The 19,176-nt window shown below is 38.3% G+C and overlaps 1 protein-coding gene across 3 annotated transcripts in view; it reads left to right on the top strand.

Annotated features, from left to right (window-relative positions):
• Positions 1–19,176, top strand: part of ttc39a (tetratricopeptide repeat domain 39A) — a 56,417-nt gene that overhangs the window by 11,538 nt on the left and 25,703 nt on the right. For all 3 annotated transcript variants that reach the window (XM_055004284.1, XM_055004273.1, XM_055004291.1), the window contains 3 exons: positions 1,105–1,209; positions 15,517–15,648; positions 16,242–16,282. In XM_055004284.1, coding sequence (XP_054860259.1) covers positions 1,105–1,209; positions 15,517–15,648; positions 16,242–16,282 — 278 coding nt within the window. The remainder of the gene's footprint in view (positions 1–1,104; positions 1,210–15,516; positions 15,649–16,241; positions 16,283–19,176) is intronic.

Genomic DNA, 19,176 nt, shown 5'->3' with positions numbered 1-19,176 from the left:
GGTAAGTTTAGTCTTTAGAAAAAGCTCACAGTCTGGGATATGTTCATATGTAGCAGCAGCGTGTATTGTTATTTTGTATGCAGCATCACATTTTAATAAAAAAAAAATAAAAACACAATCAGGACCTGAAAGACAAAAATATCTGCATCATAGAGTTTCCTGAAAATATATCATTAATATTTTTGTTTTTAACCAAAGTCAGTCCTGAGCATCACTACCAAAGTTAGGAACTTGAAGACAAAACTGGCCGTGTCAGAAAACATTCACATATCAATATTTTATCAGTGTTAGTTTAATGTCGTCACTATTGTTTTTATTTATTTTTTAAATACCAAAACATTTTACCATTTACCATTACCATATCATTATCTCATTCTTGTATATGTCAAAGATTAGCAACAATATTTTTTCTGATCGTTTTTTAAATTTTTCATGCAGGGATTTAAAACAACTCACTCAGGACCTTAAAGACAAAAATGTCCACATCACACATATAAACACTTTCATAACAATTTTTAATATTTTTTCATATGTAGATATTGTTTTCTTCCTTAACTGAGTACACTTACATGAGTCCTGACCATTATTATCAAATATTTGTGTGTTTTCAGTATTTAAATGCGTTAGATGCCAGTTTGTTTACATACTGTACTACCATTTTTTTGTGGAAAAAAAACATTAAATGAAATAAAATACTTTCCATCAACTAAATGCTGACATTTAAAATGCTTTTTAAATATCACAGTCAGAGATATGTCAGTAATTTGCCACATTGATTCTAATGCATTATCATTTTTGTGCAGTTTTTTGTGTTGTGTCACATTAAAAAACAAACACAGTTCTACAATTATGTAATTTTATATAACAAGAAATATAACTATTTAAATATAACTTTTTGTCCAGGAGATAGCAGGTTTAAAACTGTCTGTTGTAATAAGATATCTCAGATGTAAAATATTATATATATAATTATAATTTTGATAAAAGGATTCAAAAATTCTCTAACAAGTAACTGATGTAACTCTCATACCCTAATCTTGGTATTTTGTTGGATAATTGCGTATTTTCAGCACCTTTTCATCCAGATGTCTGTTTGTTCTGCAGGTGCTCGCAGTCCGACCTGTCGCTGGCTCTGCAGGACTGCATGGCTGCCCTGGATCTGTTCCTCAGAAATGACTTTGAGGAGGCGCAGGCTCGCCTCAGATGCAGGTAGGAGCTCAACCTGCATCACAAACTAACACAGCTGGACGGATATAACGAATCAACCCACCTGCTTAACTGCATACAAGCAGCTGTAGCGTGTTTTTGGTGTTTGGCCTATTTTTAGTGTTTTGTTGAATAAACGTGCAAGTCATTTTAAACATGTCACAGTCAGAAAGCACAGGCGTGAATAGTAAAATTAATTATGGCTGAATTTTGTTCAGCCGGTTGGGTTTCAGAGGCTGTTAAACTAATGATGAACATGGCAAACACAACAGCTGTTAACGTCAGCAGGTTATTGCTGTCGTTGGGAGCTGCTGACTTCAGCATCGAGCTCAACACTGTGCAGTCCCTCCGTACAAAGCTGTGAAGAAGTATTTGCCCCCGCTTCTTGATTTTTTATCTATTTTTATGTGTATCTCATACTAAACTGTGCTCAAACATAAAACTAGGAAACCTAAATACACACAAAATATAGGTTTTTCTAAAGCAAAAAGGGATTTTATACCTAAATCACTAATGTGAAAAAATAACATTGACAACTAACTTTGATGAAACACAAAAAACGGATCAGTTTCTGATGTTACTGTGATGGAGATTTGTTTTTTTCTGCTTTTTGCAGCCACATTAGAGGTGTTCAAGGATGAGCTGCTCTTTTCTTTTCTCTTCAGGTCTGGGTTTTCACTTAGCCATTCTTTTGTTGAGGATTTCTGAGGTGAACTTATTCATGTCTGGGATCATTGTCATGCCACATAACCCAGTTAACCTAGAAACTTCGATAACCGGATGTTCTTCTGCAGGATTTTCTTGTCAGAGAGCAGATTCATGTTTCAAGCTAAAATAGGACCCTTGTCATCCAGAAAGTTTATCTGTCACTCACCAGCCCATAGAACTTTTATTTCAAATGTTTTAGGGTCATTTTCATGGCTAAATTTATACAAGCCTCAATGTTCTCGATGTTCGCAGTGGTTGTTGCATCATCACTCTCCCATTGGATGCCATTTTTTGCTTGTTTCTTTCATCTAGTGGAGTCTGACCCATGTTGAGGTGAAGAAGGACTGCAGTTCTTTGGATTCATTCAAGTTTTATTTAAGTTTCGAGTCATCTCATTGATGTTGAGAGTAGAATCAAAACTGAATAAATTGGGCAGTAAATGGATCATTCCAGAGCTGGAGGACATTTTATATCCCACCCATCAAATTTCAAATAATCCATGTACAAAATAGTAAAGCATGCCGTTGTTGTGTAAATTTATTTTATAAATCTAAAAATAACCAGTAGAAAAGAATGTTTGAAAATATTTAAAAAAAAATAGCAAATAAGTCTGGAGTTCCCCCTAAAATGTCGTTTTGCGCTTGATGATGACCAAATTGAATCTCAAATAAAACGGTTAAAATTAAACTTAAATCTCCTTTTTTTTGTATCATTTTTTTTCATTGATGTCTCTTGTAATTGTGGGAACATTTTTTTAATCAACATTATATTTTAAATAGTAATTATTATGCATGAACGTGTCCCACAACAACCCTGTTAGCAAAACCTTTTTAGCTGGTAGAAGAAGAAGAAAACAGTGAATCACATGAAATGCTGGAATTAACATCATCAAACAGTTTTCTAAAGAATGGGTAGAGCAAAGCTATGTCCTCTCTTCTATTTTTCATCTTTTCATCCCATTGTCAGCCTTGATTGAATGTCTCACTCTACCTCATATTATCAAGATCAGACTAATTCTTTGGACTGTTTTCCATCAGTCAGTTTGTCCTCTTGGTCAGCAGTAACAGCAGCTAAATATCTAGCTTCTACTGCTGAGAAAAAGATCACATTAGCATGGATTAGCAACCCTGTTACTGTGATTAGAGTAGGGTTAGCAAACAACACTGAAAACATGGAATAAAAATGCTGCCATGGATGTGGAAACTGAGCCAATCAAGCCTTAGTTTATTACTTATTGCTGATGAATATGGAACAGAAAACTGTAAAAGAGAAGGTTTATTTTTCTAATATTTTGAAGCCCAAATGTCCTCCAGTTGTGGAATGAACCAAATAGCAAGAAAACAAACAACAGGACACAGTTAAAACAGTTATACTCAAGAGCAGAGTAGTTTGTAATAGTCGTTTTAAATTTATCTGTAAGTATGATTTGTTAAATTTTAATGTTTGCACAAAAACTAAAAGCAGTTACTGGAAATTGTAACTAAATGGCATTAGCCAGTTGCTTGAACAAATCAGGTGAAGGCCAGTTTAACAAGAAGTTATGTTCTTGTTGTTCAGTGCCTTAGAAATAACAAAATAAACCAATGTCTGTCATGTGTTCCTCCTGGAGATGGCCAGCCAACCTTTTTATACAATAAGCAGTGATGAGTATAATAACTGTCACAAGCAGTGAATCTTAGAGCCAAGTGGTGAACTCATGATATTCTTGGATGATATCTTGCGACTTCCCAGTTGAGATGTCACAGAGCCCTTGGAGGAATTTTGGAAGTTGGACACTTTCTGGAAGATTCAGTGTTCATTAACATTCATTAATGTTCTGTCTGTGGATCTGTGGAGTCCCAGAGCCTCAGACATAACTAAGTGTTCCTTCCCAGACTAATGTATTTCAATCAGTTTGCTATTTCGATGCTTGGCATACTGATGACACCTTTCAGCCAAAGTCATGCTTCTATAAATGGTCTATTTAAGGGATGATTTGATTGAACAGGGCTGTTAGTAATCATTCCACAGCAACTGCAGCCACTTATCAGTGCAGTTTTCACACAGACCTTATTAGTATGAGATAACCTTTTTGTGTCGATACATACAATTATCATTTAAAACTTCTACTCTGTGTTTACCTGGGTTAGCTTAGTTTTATATTTGAAGATTGTTTAGTTTAAAAATACACACAAAAATAGAATAAATCAGGAGGAGGCTGAATGTTTTTTCACATCATTGTGCAGTCTCAGAGAACTGCTGGCATTGCTGGAGACTCTCAGTTTGTTTTTTCCTCTCTAATGTGTGGCAGTCCACATTTGAAAGTCAGATTGGAAGGGACGAATGTATTACAGGATGTGCTATAATGTCACCAACATTTATCTTGGGTTTTGTTTTGTTGATAACAAAATAACACTAATTTTTTTGTTAATTTCCTTAAAGGAATTCTGTAAGTTTATAGGCTTACTAGAAATGTCACAATTCTCTTTTAAGAATGTCAGACTTTTAGAAGATTTAGTGTTTTAAAATGATGCCCGTGGTAAAATCAGTGTAGTATCTATAATAAAAAGAGGCACATAATTAATTTTACACATCTAGATGAGTCTATTTGCGGTGGGAAACATTTTTCAGCCTGAAACAGTTGAATAAACCTCCCATTTTTATGAAAGTGGAATGCTAAAATTGCCTGAGGAGCCCTGTAGAGTTTAAAATATCCAATTTGTGGCTCAGTAAAAGGTCAGAAACAGAGATCCCAGTGTCTATATCATGGCTGTCTGAGGTTTTACATGCTTGACGTTCTGCTTTAGCATTGATAAACTCAAACTCCCTTTACAGAATCACGCCCTGAATCCAGTTTTGTACTCCAACACCATGTTATCAAGTTACTCCATTGTACACTGCTTATTATCTGCTCTATTATCAGAACCTTCATCACACTGTTGCTATAATTTTGCGGCTCTCTCTTTTCTCTCTGAGGCTTTAGGCCACTCCTTAGCCCCAGTTTCTTCTTTTCAGTGCCGAGATGCAAGAACAGTCTCCTACCAGCCACACTTATGTGCTGAAGTCTAGATTACAGACATGGCTAGCAGCCCCGTCAGTGTTTACAGCGATGTTATTTCTTAAGCCAGACACAATTTTATAGACTTTAATTGCAACTGCACAGAAATATTTCTTTGCAAAGTGTCTTTCCCGGTATCATAAGTATAAAATGCTTCAGTATTTTTGAATTAGGATTTGTGAAATATTCCAACACAGTGGACAATTTGTCTAAATCTACCCTGACAGCACCTCAGGCTGCAGTGGGTGTTTTGATTTCTGACTTCCTACTGACTAAAATGGGCCTTCAGCAACTGATGGCTACGAATATGTAGCCTCCATGTTTTGTTTGTGCCTGTTTTGAGTACAACTCAAATGATGTTGGATTTTTTGTGGTAGAAACCATCTTTAGGAAGTAAAAAATTTTGGTATTGATATTGTTTTGTTATATGTCAGAGTTACATTGACAAGGGAAAATGATGGTAGCATAGTTTATTAACTTTCCAGCTACGTACACTATATTGCGAAAAGTATTCACTCACCCATCCAAATAATCAGAATCAGGTGTTCCAATCACTTCCATGTCCACAGGTGTATAAAATCCAGCACCTAGGCTGCAGACTGCTTTTACAAACATTTGTGAAAGAATGGCTCGCTCTCAGGAGCTCAGTGAATTCCAGCGTGGAACTGTGATAGGATGCCACCTGTGCAACAAATCCAGTCGTGACATTTCCTCCCTCCTAAATATTCCACAGTCAACTGTCAGCTGTATTATAAGAAAGTGGAAGTGTGTAGGAACGACAGCAACTCTGCCACCAAGTGGTAGGACACGTAAACTGACGGAGCGGGGTCAGTGGATGCTGAGGAGCATAGTGCCAAGAGGTCGCCAACTTTCTGCAGAGTCAATCTCTACAGACCTTCAAACTTCATGTGGCCTTCAGATTAGCTCAAGAACAGTGCTTCAGCAGAGAGCTTCATGGAATGGGTTTCCATGGCCCAGCAGCTGCATCCAAGCCATACATCACCAAGTGCAATGCAAAGCGTGGGATGCAGTGGTGTAAAGCAGCCACCACTGGACTCTAGAGCAGTGGAGACGCCTTCTCTGGAGTGACCAATCACGCTTCTCCATCTGGTAATCTGATGGACCAGTCTGGGTTTGGTGGTTGCCAGGAGAACGATACTTGTGGGACTGCATTGTGCCAAGTGTAAAGTTTGCTGGAGGGGGGATTATGATGTGGGCTTGTTTTTCAGGAGCTGGGCTTGGACCCTTAGTTCCAGTGAAAGGAACTCTGAATGCTTCAGCATACCAAGACATTTTGGACAATTCCATGCTCCCAACTTTGTGGGAACAGTTTGGAGCTGGTCCCTTCCTCTTCCAACATGACTGTGCACCAGTGCACAAAGCAAGGTCCATAAAGACATGGATGACAGAGTCTGGTGTGGATGAACTTGACTGGCCTGCACAGAGTCCTGACCTCAACCCCATAGAACACCTTTGGGATGAATTAGAGTGGAGACTGAGAGCCAGACCTTCTGGTCCAACATCAGTGTGTGACCTCACAAATGTGCTTCTGGAAGAATGGTCAAAAATTCCCATAAACACACTCCTAAACCTTGTGGACAGCCTTCCCAGAAGAGTTGAAGCTGTTCTAGCTGCAAAGGGTGGACCCACGTCATATTGAACCCTATGGATTAGGAATGGCATGTCACTTACATTCATATGCGAGTCAAGGCAGGTGAGCGAATACTTTTGGCAATATAGTGTATTTCACAAACGAGTTTGCTACTTCTAATAAAGATAAAGCTTGTCCTCTGCTACATGTGCTGCAAAAAGTGCTTAGATTAGTGAACAATGGATTTAGCGCTCCTCTGTTGTACTAAAAATGTACCCCAAAAAACTATCAGACGCAGCTTTTTCTATATTATCTTGTATAAAAGAAAGTTTTAATCTCGGCATATATTAGACAACATATAATATATAATGTAACCCAACGATTTATCAACCAGGTGCTGGTTTTGAGTCCAGATGATTAGATTAGCCACATGAATTAGGAATCAGTTAAGAGTTAAATAATAAGACAAGTAAGTAAGTAAAGTTTATTTATATAGCACTTTTCACAGAAATGAAATTCACAAAGTGCTTCACAGTAAAATCGATCAGCAAATAAAAGCAAGGAGTGACACAACCATGTGCACAAACACATAAAACAAATCAAGTCGTCATAACAACACCACCTAGCTAAAAGTTTGACTGAACAACCAGGTCTTCAGCTGTCTTTTAAAGGACTCAACAGAATCTGAAGTGCGCAGAGACATTGGCAAAGCATTCCATAGCCTCGGGGCCACTACTTGAAAGGCTCGATCCCCTCTGGTTTTAAAGTGGGTATGGGGAATGACCAGCAATCCTTGGCCTGAGGATCTCAGAGAATGTTTTGGGTTGTAGCAATTTAAAATATCAGAAATATAGGCTGGAGCTTGACCATTCAGAGCTCTAAAAGTGATAACTAAAATTTTAAAATGAATCCTAAAATGAACTGGGAGCCAGTGAAGTTCTTTTAAAACGGGGGTGATGTGATCTCTTTTTTTAGTGCGGGTTAAAAGCCTTGCAGCAGAGTTCTGAAAAGCCTGTAAGTGATGAAGTTCTTTCTGGCTCAAACAAGTAAAAAGGCTGTTACAGTAATCTAAGCGTGAAGAAATGAAGGCGTGAATGATCATTTCAAGCTCCGCTTTAGACACCAGAGCTCTCAGTTTAGAAATATTCCTTAGCTGGAAAAAGCAGTTTCTAATTAAATTTTTTGTATGCTGCTCCAGAGACAAGGCAGAGTCAAAGACAACACCCAGATTTCTAAGACGAGACTGGATGGACGAGCCTAAGGTGCCTAAGTGATGCCTAATCAAGGGGATCCTATTTTCTGGGGCAACAATTAGTGTCTCCATCTTATCTAAGTTCAACGGAAGAAAATTTCCAGTTAACCACTGATTTATGCTGGGCAAACAGCTGGTTAAGGAAAACAGTTTGTGCAACTCAGTATCCTTAAAGGAGCAGTATAACTGGATGTCATCTGCATATAGATGGTAAGAAATATCCTTAAACTGACTAATTAACTTCCCAAGAGGGAGAATATACAATAAAAACAAAATTGGTCCTAAAACCGAGCCCTGTGGTACCCCACATGTCAGGCGTGCCGTTTCAGAGAGAATCTGATTAGCAAGGACACTAAAGCTTCTGTCAGAGAGGTAAGATGTAAACTATTTTATGACAGAACCAGACAACCCTACCTGCTCAAGTCTATTTATCATTATGTTATGATCAACAGTATCAAAAGCAGATGACAGGTCCAATAAAACCAGAACCGTGTATTCACCAGAGTCAGCTGCCATCATAATGTCACTGGAGACTCTGATCAAGGCCGTTTCAGTGGAATGATTTCTGCGGAAACCCGACTGAAATCTGTCAAGAACATTAAATTTTTCTAAAAAAGCAATGAGATTCTCTGCTACCACTTTTTCCATTATCTTAGACAGAAATGGAAGTTTGGAAATAGGCTTGTAGTTTAGAGGTAGTGAGGGGTCTAGATTCGGCTTTTTAAGTACTGGTTCAACAACCGCATGTTTAAAAAAGCTGGGAACCACACCAGTTGAGAGTGAAACACTTATCAATTTCACAGTTGTGGGGCCAATAGTGTTGAAATACTGGGTCCTGGCAGTTCTCAACATTTCATTTAAAGAGGCTCTGAGTTCCTTTAGGTGGAGTCTGTGGACCTCAAGCTGTGTTGACTTCCACAGCCGATCAGCCTGTCGACAGTTTCTCCTAAAAGAGCGGATGGAGTCATTTACCCAAGGTTGAGGTGCATTTACTGGTGCAAAGCTGGATTTCACTGGTGCCACTCTGTCTAAAATAGCTGTACAGTGACTATTGAAAGTTTGTGTAAAAACGTCAAGGTTGTTAATTCCCATCAGTACCTGTGGAGCAAACAAGGCTGAGAAGCCATCAGCAACATCCTGATTAATAATCCTCCTTTGAGTTTTAAGTTTCACAGGGGGAGAAACTGTGGGGAAGTCAATGTTAAAAAGCACACAGCTATGGTCACTGACGTGAAAGTCCTTCACACACATATTCCCAACATTTAGGCCAAGTGAGAAGACAAGGTCCATGTGTGGGTCCAGAGACATGCTGAGTAAAGTTAAAAGAGTCAGTGATGGATAAAAAGTCAACAGTGGAGTTACATGTGACATCATCAATATGAATGTTAAAATCCCCAATGATTAAAACCCTCTCCAGTTTAATAATAGATGATAAGAAGTCTGTAAAATCAGTAAAAAAGGCACCCACAGGGCCAGGAGGGCGATAAACTAAAACACAATAAAATGAGTTAAAAGACCCAACTTTTATTATCTGACACTCAAAGGAAGAGAAAGGTTCAGAGTTTACCAGCCTGCTCAAGAGGCTGTCATGGTACACAACGGCAAGACCTCCACCACGGCGCGCCGTCCGAGGCGTCCCTATAATAGAGCAGCCAGGTGGACAGAGCTCCTTTAAGTGGAAAAACTCCTTTTCCCTCTGCCACGTTTCCACCAGGAACATAAAATCCATGCGTTCACTCACAAAGAGTTCATTTAGAGTGAGGGATTTGTTAGAGATGGAGTGAGCGTTCAGTAATGCCATCCGAATCCCCAATGACAGATCAGCTGATTCCACCGCTGGACGGAGTGGCACTGACAGCAAACACCTGTTGCGGTCACGTGGTTTCCAGCTGAGCCGAGTACTCAGTCTCTGGGGAGGTCTGTTTGTGATAACAGCTTGAATAGGATGATGTGGTGGTGGAGGAGATGCTGAAAAAGGCCAGCAAGGGAGGCTAGCGCTAGCAGTAACAGCCTGGGATGGAGCTGAAGACGGGGGCTCAGAGGAGGGTGTGTGGTGAATGAGTAGTCAGTCCTGTGGAAGTGACTGAACAGCATGCTGGATGTTGCCCGTTAGCACTGAGCTACCTAGCTTGTTTGGAAGTGTTCCATCTGAGCGGTAGAATGACGGGCGGTTCCAGAAGAGGTTGAAGTTGTCGATGAAGCCCGTGTTGTGTGTTCTACAGTGGGTTCATTGTGGTTTTGCCAGATATTAAGGTTAAATTAATTACATGCAAACTGTTGAACATTCACAATCTCACACAGAAGAATTGACAGTAAATTCAGTAGACAGTAAGAATGCAGTGAAAATAAAGTATTGCTTTACATTTGAATGCAACACTCCAATCTGATTGAGAAAAATCTTCTTAGTAACACACACAGCCTTGTTCAGAGTTTCCCCAGTTTGTCCTCAGAATGGGGTTTTGTGAGGAAGCTGATGGCCTGGGGTTTCAGACTGATAGTATGTGGTCTCATGTAAAATGTGAGGACATTTGCTGCATTGTGCGAAAGAGAAACACTGAATGATTAATCTGTGAGAACCAAAAAGCCCCGAGGATGTGAAACACCAGCAGAAGCTTTTCTTGTCTGTTCTCTGCTGTAATCCATGTGTGCTTTCCAGTTCTCTTCTTCTTCTTCATTCTGTGACTCCTTTCAGTGGCTATTTGGTGTGTTGTGACGCAATCAGGTGGAACAAGCACAAACACAGCTGCATATCTCTGACTTCAGAAGACATTATGCTAACTTACAATCATTTTCTGGAGACCTAATCTAACTTATGACTCCACATTAAAATAAAATAATGTAGATCCACATAAGGATGACATGTTCCCAGACTGTGACTGTTTCTACAGATGGAGGTCCTCACAATGTAGTAATACCAGAAGGTGACACACTCAGAAACTAAAATGCTATAAACACTGTTTCTTTTCCAAATTGCTTACATTGTGGTTCACATTAGAAAGTGTCACCAGTTACAGACTTACTCAAAGTCAGTGATTAAAAAAATTCGGAACAAAAACGAGACGTGAATATAGTTTAAACTAATTAATTGTGACCTTATGCTACAATAAAAACTGCAATTATTACCTCATGATTGTATGGCTGCACCAACCAGACAAGTAGCAGTTTACATTCACATCTGTCCAGTCTCATGTAATACATGTAGTGAAGTGTTTAACAAAAAACTGTTGAATTTCTTGCATTTTTCACATATTTGCTCAATAAAGCTGATTCTGTTGTAACACGAGATTGTAACCATGACAACAGATGATGCTTCAGTATGGAAGTTGCTGCAAGGAAGCGACAGATTCTAAAACATGGAGGCTTCACATATTATGTTATAATCAGCATATTAGTTCTTGAGTTATAGCTAAAAACATGTTTCATGGGTTCACAGAGGCCTTGATCTTTTGCCTTTGGGCACCAAATTCTAATCAGTTCATGCTTCAGCCCAAGTGAATGTTTGTGCCAAATTTGTAGAAATTCCCTCAAAGCGTTCCTGAGATGTCTCAAAAGCATCCACAGCTGTGCAGTTTTTTTTTTTAAATTTGTGTTATATGCTAAAAATAGATGTTTGGGCACCAACAAAAATACATTGCATCAATCTTTTTGAGTGATGACTTCTAGTGAAATTATGTTCATCCAACAAACTGCACTGAATTAGTGTAATTAGCTTTTCGTGTACAATCAAAGATATTTTTAAATACCACTTACGTAATGATTGGTTGCATAAACACAAGTTTTAAGTTGTTCAAGTCATTCCAAGTCATATTTAAATGTTTTTAAAAATGAATTCTTAAGTGTTTTGTATTTATAATTATCATGAACACAAGTTTCTAAGTTGGCAAATTTCAATAGTTGTGCTGCTCTGGTAAAACCAAACAAACAAAAATCTGTAATTTTGTGGAATTGTTCTTTTTTATTTTACATATTTTTTCAGAATTTTTGAAATATGTGAAAATATCAATAAAATTACAATTTAGGGTTTGAATTCACATGTTTATTGCAAAAATAATATATACAAAAATCTACATACATCTATGAAATATACAAGACTTTCATGTACAGGTACATGCTTTCTGTTGTTGTGGTGCAGTTTTTGGGCCCCAGCTGCTGAAATATTGCAGGTAAAAAACAAAACAACACTTTTTACAGTGTAGGAAAGGGTGGGACCTCGACATCCATAACTCTATGAAGAAATATTTAATTATGATGTAAATTTCATTAGGTTAGCTATACTTGAATTTAGTTTTAAATCAATTCATGTGAGTTTAAATGACACAATCTTCAGGTGATGTAACGTTGTTATGTCACGACTCATCAAAGTAATGTTTGCAACTTAAAAATTACATCATTTAATTTAATTTAATTAGAATTTTTACAGTCATGCATTTTATTAAGTGATGAAAATAGGTCCCTTGAATGACCTTTGTGTAGGTTAAACAGTTTTTTTCCCCCACTGGCTTCCTTTACTGTGGTTTATCTAGGCCCTCATGCTTTAGTAATTCTGAGCTACATGTGCTTCCCTTACATCCATACCACTGCAGTTAGAAACTCATATCGTGTTTTATCTCTTGAAACAGCTTCTCTATTGCAGTATTCAGATGTCTGAGACTCAGGATCTAAGTTTCTCCTGCTCTGATTTACAGTCAGGGAGCTGCTACAGATTCATGTACAGCGTTGTGTGAACACGCTTGCTAAGTAACAAGTCGAGTGTTTTCTGGCATGTTTGCTGTTTTCTTTATCATCCTTTAAATCCAGCAGCAATAGCAGGCTTAGTTGTATTTGCCAGTTCGCTGTTCAAGCATGCCGGTGCAATTTAATTCTCCCATCATGCTGTCCCACCCCATTCCTCACAGCATAGAGCGGGGGCTGGAGCTCTGTGCTAATGTGTACAGTAATAATAGTAATATTAATAGTGAAAGTGACAGAGGTGCCTTTTGACAAGAAGGTGTGATGTTTTCCTCGCTAGGCTTCGTCTTTGTCCCTCTGTGATTCTATTTTTTCTGCAGAAAATGGTTGCACTTTTTAAAGATTTGTGTCTATTTTAAAGACTTTGCTACAAATATCTGCTTATTTGTCACCATTTTTAGTGATCTATTGCTGTCAAAACTGATGCTTTTAGTCAAAAATTGTCCATTTTGCATACAGTCATGCTCTTGCTGTTGCTGCACTTCATGATTTACACCAACATGTGCAGAACTGAATACAAGGCGTGTCTGTGCACACATGTTGTTGGAAAAATTACAGAGCAGCTCCTCCCTTGCATCTCGGAACCTTATGGTGAAAATATGTGGGAGACCCGGCTTCAGCGCCGTCTGAGGCCTTTTGTATCACCAAGATCTGAGATGATGCTGACTGAAGTTAAATATCTGAAGTTCAGCTGAATGAACCTCGCAGCTCCATCTTTCAAGGTTCTTCAGCTCAAGTTTGTGTTGCCGTCTTACTTAAATAAGCGTGATGCAATGGAAATGTAAGGCAGCCAAATCTCCCTCCACCTTCTTTGGTTCTCTGTTGTTGCTTCCTGGTTGTTACTGGGCGCGTTCTTGTTTTCTGTTTGGTCACCGAGATAGAACTGATAATAAACTCAGTTAGGCGAGCAGCTGAAACCGTGCAAATACTGTCTCACGATTAATTTACAATGGCCCATTTTTATTACAACAATTATAGCTCATCACAAGCTCATAGCCACATGGATGATCCTGCTTTAATGTCCTGTCTTCTTTTCATTCTCTATAATTCACCCACAAGTGTCTTCTTTGTCCGCATAGTTTGTGTTCAGAAAAGTGAACTTCAGCATTTTCAACAACCGCTGGAATGTGTTTGTGCTCAGTTTCCATGGATTGAAGAAATCTGTTTACGGTAATTTAGTTAATGTGACTGTGAAGGAGTTGGAGCTCAGAGTAACGTCACAGAAGCCGAGCACTTGAGTCGATCTGCTGGTGAACAGCAGCGAAATGTCAGTAATGCAGACGAACAGCATTCCTCTCTACACACCTCAGTCCTTTTTGTTATCAAAGTTGTCTTTGTGTGTGCATGCATGGGTGTAATAGGTGCACAAACCAACAATAAATACAGGAGCTAAAGCTATTTTAAGCCTCAGCAGTACAACTCGCTAATGGAAAACTCCTCCTTCTGTATGTTTTAAGTAATTACTAGTTATAAAATGCTTTAGAACTGGAACAGCAAGCTTTTTAACTAGTTTAACAGGAGCTGAAAAAAATGTGACAGAAACACGTTTACCTATCTATATAGTGTTTAAAAACCCATATAAATAGACACTTTTTTAAAAATAGAGTTTTAATCTTCAATAGCACCTGTCTGATAGTAGTAACTGATTATTCTGTGGCCACGTTTTTGCTAATCTGCCGGCTAATCTCTCTCATATTTAAACAATAAGGTTTTTCTCTCTAGCACAACAAAGCAGAACGTTATCTGTATGAAGCAATATATTGTTTAACATCCACTGTGCCTTGTTTCATTTTCGAGGCCAGTGCAGCATCATGCTTTCTCCTGCTTCAGAACAGGCATTTGGGGCGTGAAATGTCTACTAACAGTGAAGGAAATGTGTCTGTGTTACCTTATTTGAGAGAAATCTGTCCTTTTTTTGTTATTTCTCACATTTTATAGACTGTTGTTCTTAAATAAATGAAACACCAGTTGACAAAATCAGTTTAATATATAAAGGATAAATTGGGGAAAGACTCCTCTCTTCAGAACAGTGTCTATTTTCTTCTAAAAATGTATGAATATTTTGAATTTTAATATAATATGTACACAAGAAATATGATTAAGCGAACGAATCTAGACGCAAATGAATGTAAAATCTTAAAAATGTGCTTTTTTTAACTTCATGAGTCATTTTAATCAACACAAACTTGTTACATGAGCACATGATCAACTATATTCTCAAAATTTTCAGTTGTTTTGACTTAAACTTTAGTAAAAATGTTAGATAACACACACAGATTTCTTTGATGGTTTGATTATTCCCAGTTATTTCAGAATTTAGCAGCTTAGCCCCAAAATTATAATTTTACTAGAACATTTTTTCCATTGATATTTAAATTTCTGACAATAACATCAAATCACTAGAGATGCTTAGACTACAGGTGTGAGGAATTTAAGATAATACAGTCAGCTAATGTTTTCTAGTTCTCCTTTTGACTGATAATAAGACATTATTAACTGCTTGTTCACTTTTATGTCACTGTATTAGATAATATTATACACAATTTATCACAAATCTAACATTGGCAGGGCTACTGTATTAAAAAGGATTGATGTTAATGGGAGGCCTTTTAGTTTAGAAGTCCTTTTCTTATACTTTAAGATATTATATGGAAAATATTTGTCATTTTTTGTTGAAACTAATGGAAAATTGCCCATAAGACTCCCATGTTAGTGATGAAAAAAACACTGTTTTTCTACATATTTGTAAAAAAAAAAAAAAAAACAAAAAAAACACATATTGTACCATCAAAATATTACATCAACATACCTCAAAACCACTTTTTCTGATTTCCTGTGCTGTTTTAAAAATTAATAAGAACACTATCATCCAAAAAAAAGACCTAAAAGACCCTTTTATTCTCAATTTCTATATCATTTTGTGGCTGGCTTAGACCTTTTTGATTGAGAAATTCCTCTATGCAGGAAAAATCAACTGTTGCGTGTTTATTCCAGGACCAAAGATAGCATGTACCACGCTCTGACCTACGCCACCATTCTGGAAATGCAGGCCATGATGACGTTCGACCCCCAGCACATCCTGACAGCAGGAAACACCATGAAGGAGGCTCAGGCGATCTGCCAGCGGTGAGGCTTTTACCACAACACCGCAGCCAAATAATGACCATGATCAATCACTTTCTCTCTAGTGGACACGAGGCAGTTTAGAAACAAACAGAAACATGAGATTTGAGTCCCTAAAGTTGCTCCTGCTGCAAGTTTAGACACTAGATCCAGTTTGCAAGCTCAGACCAAAACCAAGGAGCTCGCTGAGATCATCCCGACTGAACCCAAAGAATGTCACAACTGACTGCCGCCATTTGTCCTGACGCTCCTGTGAGAATCCATCATGACTCAGCAGCATTAGTCCATCTGACACACACTGTTATTTAGGCTGATCTGAGGTCAGAGCTGCAGGTTGCCTTTTTAATGTCCTGAAGGCTGATAGGAGATTTAAAGCGCGCTCAGCAACTTTTTTTGTTCTTTTTTTTCTGCGGAAACTTCACCCCGAAGCAGCTCAGCGTCCTGGAATGATGCTGAGTCACTGATTTGCATGGAAACAAGATGAGAAAAGGAAATGCAGAGCAGTGGAACGTCACTAGAAAACAGCTCAGAGGTTTTGTCTTCATCGATTTGAGATGGATGGTTTGTGTTTTTTAATTCTTTGCTCTCTCCATCAGGCACCGGAAGAAGTCAAGCTTCTCCAAAAGCTTCACAGAAGGTCAGTAAAGTCCGGATGTGTCGGATGTCAGAGGTTTACATGTCTGACAATGTGAATATGTGTGAAGCCAAGTCTGTGCTCTCATGTTCAAGTGCTATATACACCGATCAGCCACAACATTATGTCACATTTCATATATTCTATCTCACGATGGTCACAGCAAAACATTATCATGTATGATAATGTGCATTCGGTTTTCAAGGTTTTCATGGTTATGTGCCCTCACCTCTCAAGTTGTTATTCATTGCACTTCTGGAAATCAGGACAACAAGGGCTTCTTCTAGGTGGCAGTGTTGTATCCCTGTATGTAAAACTGCCTTTGGACAATCAGCTTTTTCCAACAAAGCAATAATGGAATGGAATCAGCTCCCCACTGAACCAAAGACTGTAACAGATTTTAAAGACTTTTCTGGAGAAACTAAAAAATGGATCAGGAGAAACCAAACCTGTCAGAAATGACTTTTTTTTTTTTTTAAATATGATGCAGTGCTTTTCTACCTTTGCTTGTTTCTCTGCCCCAGGGACTGCAGATGGAAATTAGCGAGTATGCTATGATCTGGTCCAGAGCATCTTTACCTTGTGTTTAATGTTCTTCTAACCCTAACCCTAACCCTTGGATACCAAGTAAATGTTGTCCCAGAACAAACACTCTCCTTCATGCAAATGGAAATCCCAAATGCCAGTGGCCCACCCCCACAGGAAAATGCACCCCAACACATCGCACAACAATCAGGAACATCTTGAGGAACATGACAGTCGCCCAAGATGTTGATTTGACCTGCAAACTTCCTAGACCCCATTCTGATCAAGCTTCAGTAAGATGCAACGGAACAAGTTTGATTCATAGAGACCCCACTGGAGAACCCAGAGAACTCAAAGGATCCAATGTCCTGGTCCAGACCCCATAGGACACTCTGAGAGGTCCTCTGGTCCAGACCCAATGATTCAGAGCATTTTTGACCACCAACACAATATGATGCAGATGGTCATAATTGGGGATGTCCAATATTATCGGCCTGATATTGGCATAAAAATGTAATATTGGTCAATATTGTTATCGTTTTTTTTTGCCTATCATGAAAACCAATAAAATAATGCCTGGATTTCGCCGGCATTTACCGACTGATAGAGGGAGGGAGGGAGAGTGTGAACTGTTGTTTGAGACAATGATATATATATATATATATATATATATATATATATATATATATATATATATATATATATATATATATATATATATATATATATATCAATCATCAATCAATAATCAAGATTTATTTATAGAGCACTTTACAACACTCAAAGGTGACCAAAGTGCTTTCCAGTTAAAATCAAACAATAAAATTAGAATAAAAGCAAATTAAAAGAAAGGAACAATAGAACACATGTCAACAAATAAAATCAAATAAAATAAGATAAAATAAAATAAAATGTCACCGCATTACTGAGTATTAAAAGCCAGTCTGAAAAGATATGTTTTGAGCCAGGCTTTGAAAAGGCCAAAGTCGGTGATAATGCGCATGTCAGGAGGCAGTTTGTTCCTAAGTCTGGGTCCAGCGACTGAAAAAGCGCCATCACCCCAGTGTTTGTACCTGGCCCTAGGGACTTCCAGAAACAGCTGTTTAGAGGACCTTAACACCCTGTTAGGGTTTTGGACAGAAAGAAGTTCTGTTAAATAAATAGGCGCAAGGCCGTTGATTTTAAAATTTAAATTTAAATTTAAATTTTAAAATCTACCCTAAAAGAAACTGGAAGCCAATGGAGGGAAAAGAGGACCGGGGTGATGTGCTGACGCCTTGAAGTGATCGTCAGGAAACGGGCTGCCGCATTTTGCACCAACTGGAGGTGGCTCAGGGCTGACTGGGAAACACCAACATAAAGAGCATTGCAATAGTCTATTCGTGAGCTGATAAAAGCATGAATAGTCCTTTCAAGGTCAGTGCGATTTAAAAAAGGCTTTACTTTAGATAAAAGACGTAATTGATAAAAACTTGCTCTGACCACGTTGTCGATCTGTTTGACAAATGTGAAACTGCTGTCAAAAATAACCCCAAGGTTCTTTACAGACAGTTTTAGCTTTGAAAACAAAGAGTCCGAATCCGCAAGAACATTGTCACCTAATAAAATGAACTCAGTCTTGTCCTCGTTTAGATGGAGGAAATTTTTCCCCAGCCATGACTTGATGTCATTGATACAGTGTGTGAGGGACTGAAGAGCACCACTTTTGTTTGGGAACACCGGTAAATACAACTGGAAATCATCGGCGTAGCAGTGAAATGCTAAATTATGCCTCGCTATAATTGACCCCAGTGGCAACATATACAGTGAAAATAGCGAAGGGCCCAAAATGAAGCCCTGGGGAACTCCACAAAACAAAGAGGCAACAGAGGAGGACAAGTCGCCAATCATTATGGAAAAAGTCCTGTTGGTCAGGTAAGACTGAAACCACTTGAGTGCAGTACCACGGATGCCAACATAATTATTTAGGAGAAGAGAATAGAATAGTCGACTGTATCAAATGCTGCCGTTAAGTCAAGCAGCACAAGGACAACAGGACGCTTGGCATCAACAGACACAGCTATGTCATTGTGAACTTTAAGCAGCGCAGACTCTATGCTATGCCGTGACCTGAACCCAGACTGAAATTTTTTTCAGAAGAAAAATGTTTTCTAAAAATGCCTGTAACTTTGTAAAAACAATTTTCTCAAGGACTTTAGAGATAAAAGACAAGTTAGAAACAGGTCTAAAATTAGATAAAACATTAGCATCGAGATGTGTTTTTTAAGAAGTGGTCTCACAACAGCATGTTTAAAAGAAGCCGGAGCACATCCTGAGCTAAGACAAGTGTTCATTAAAACCAAGAGGACAGACCCAACAGTAGAAAACACCTC

Source organism: Amphiprion ocellaris, chromosome 2 (genome assembly GCF_022539595.1).
Source record: "Amphiprion ocellaris isolate individual 3 ecotype Okinawa chromosome 2, ASM2253959v1, whole genome shotgun sequence".
Lineage (NCBI taxonomy): Eukaryota > Metazoa > Chordata > Actinopteri > Pomacentridae > Amphiprion > Amphiprion ocellaris.
The sequence above is the reverse complement of the archived record's forward strand: the minus strand, read 5'-3'. Positions and strand labels throughout refer to the sequence as shown.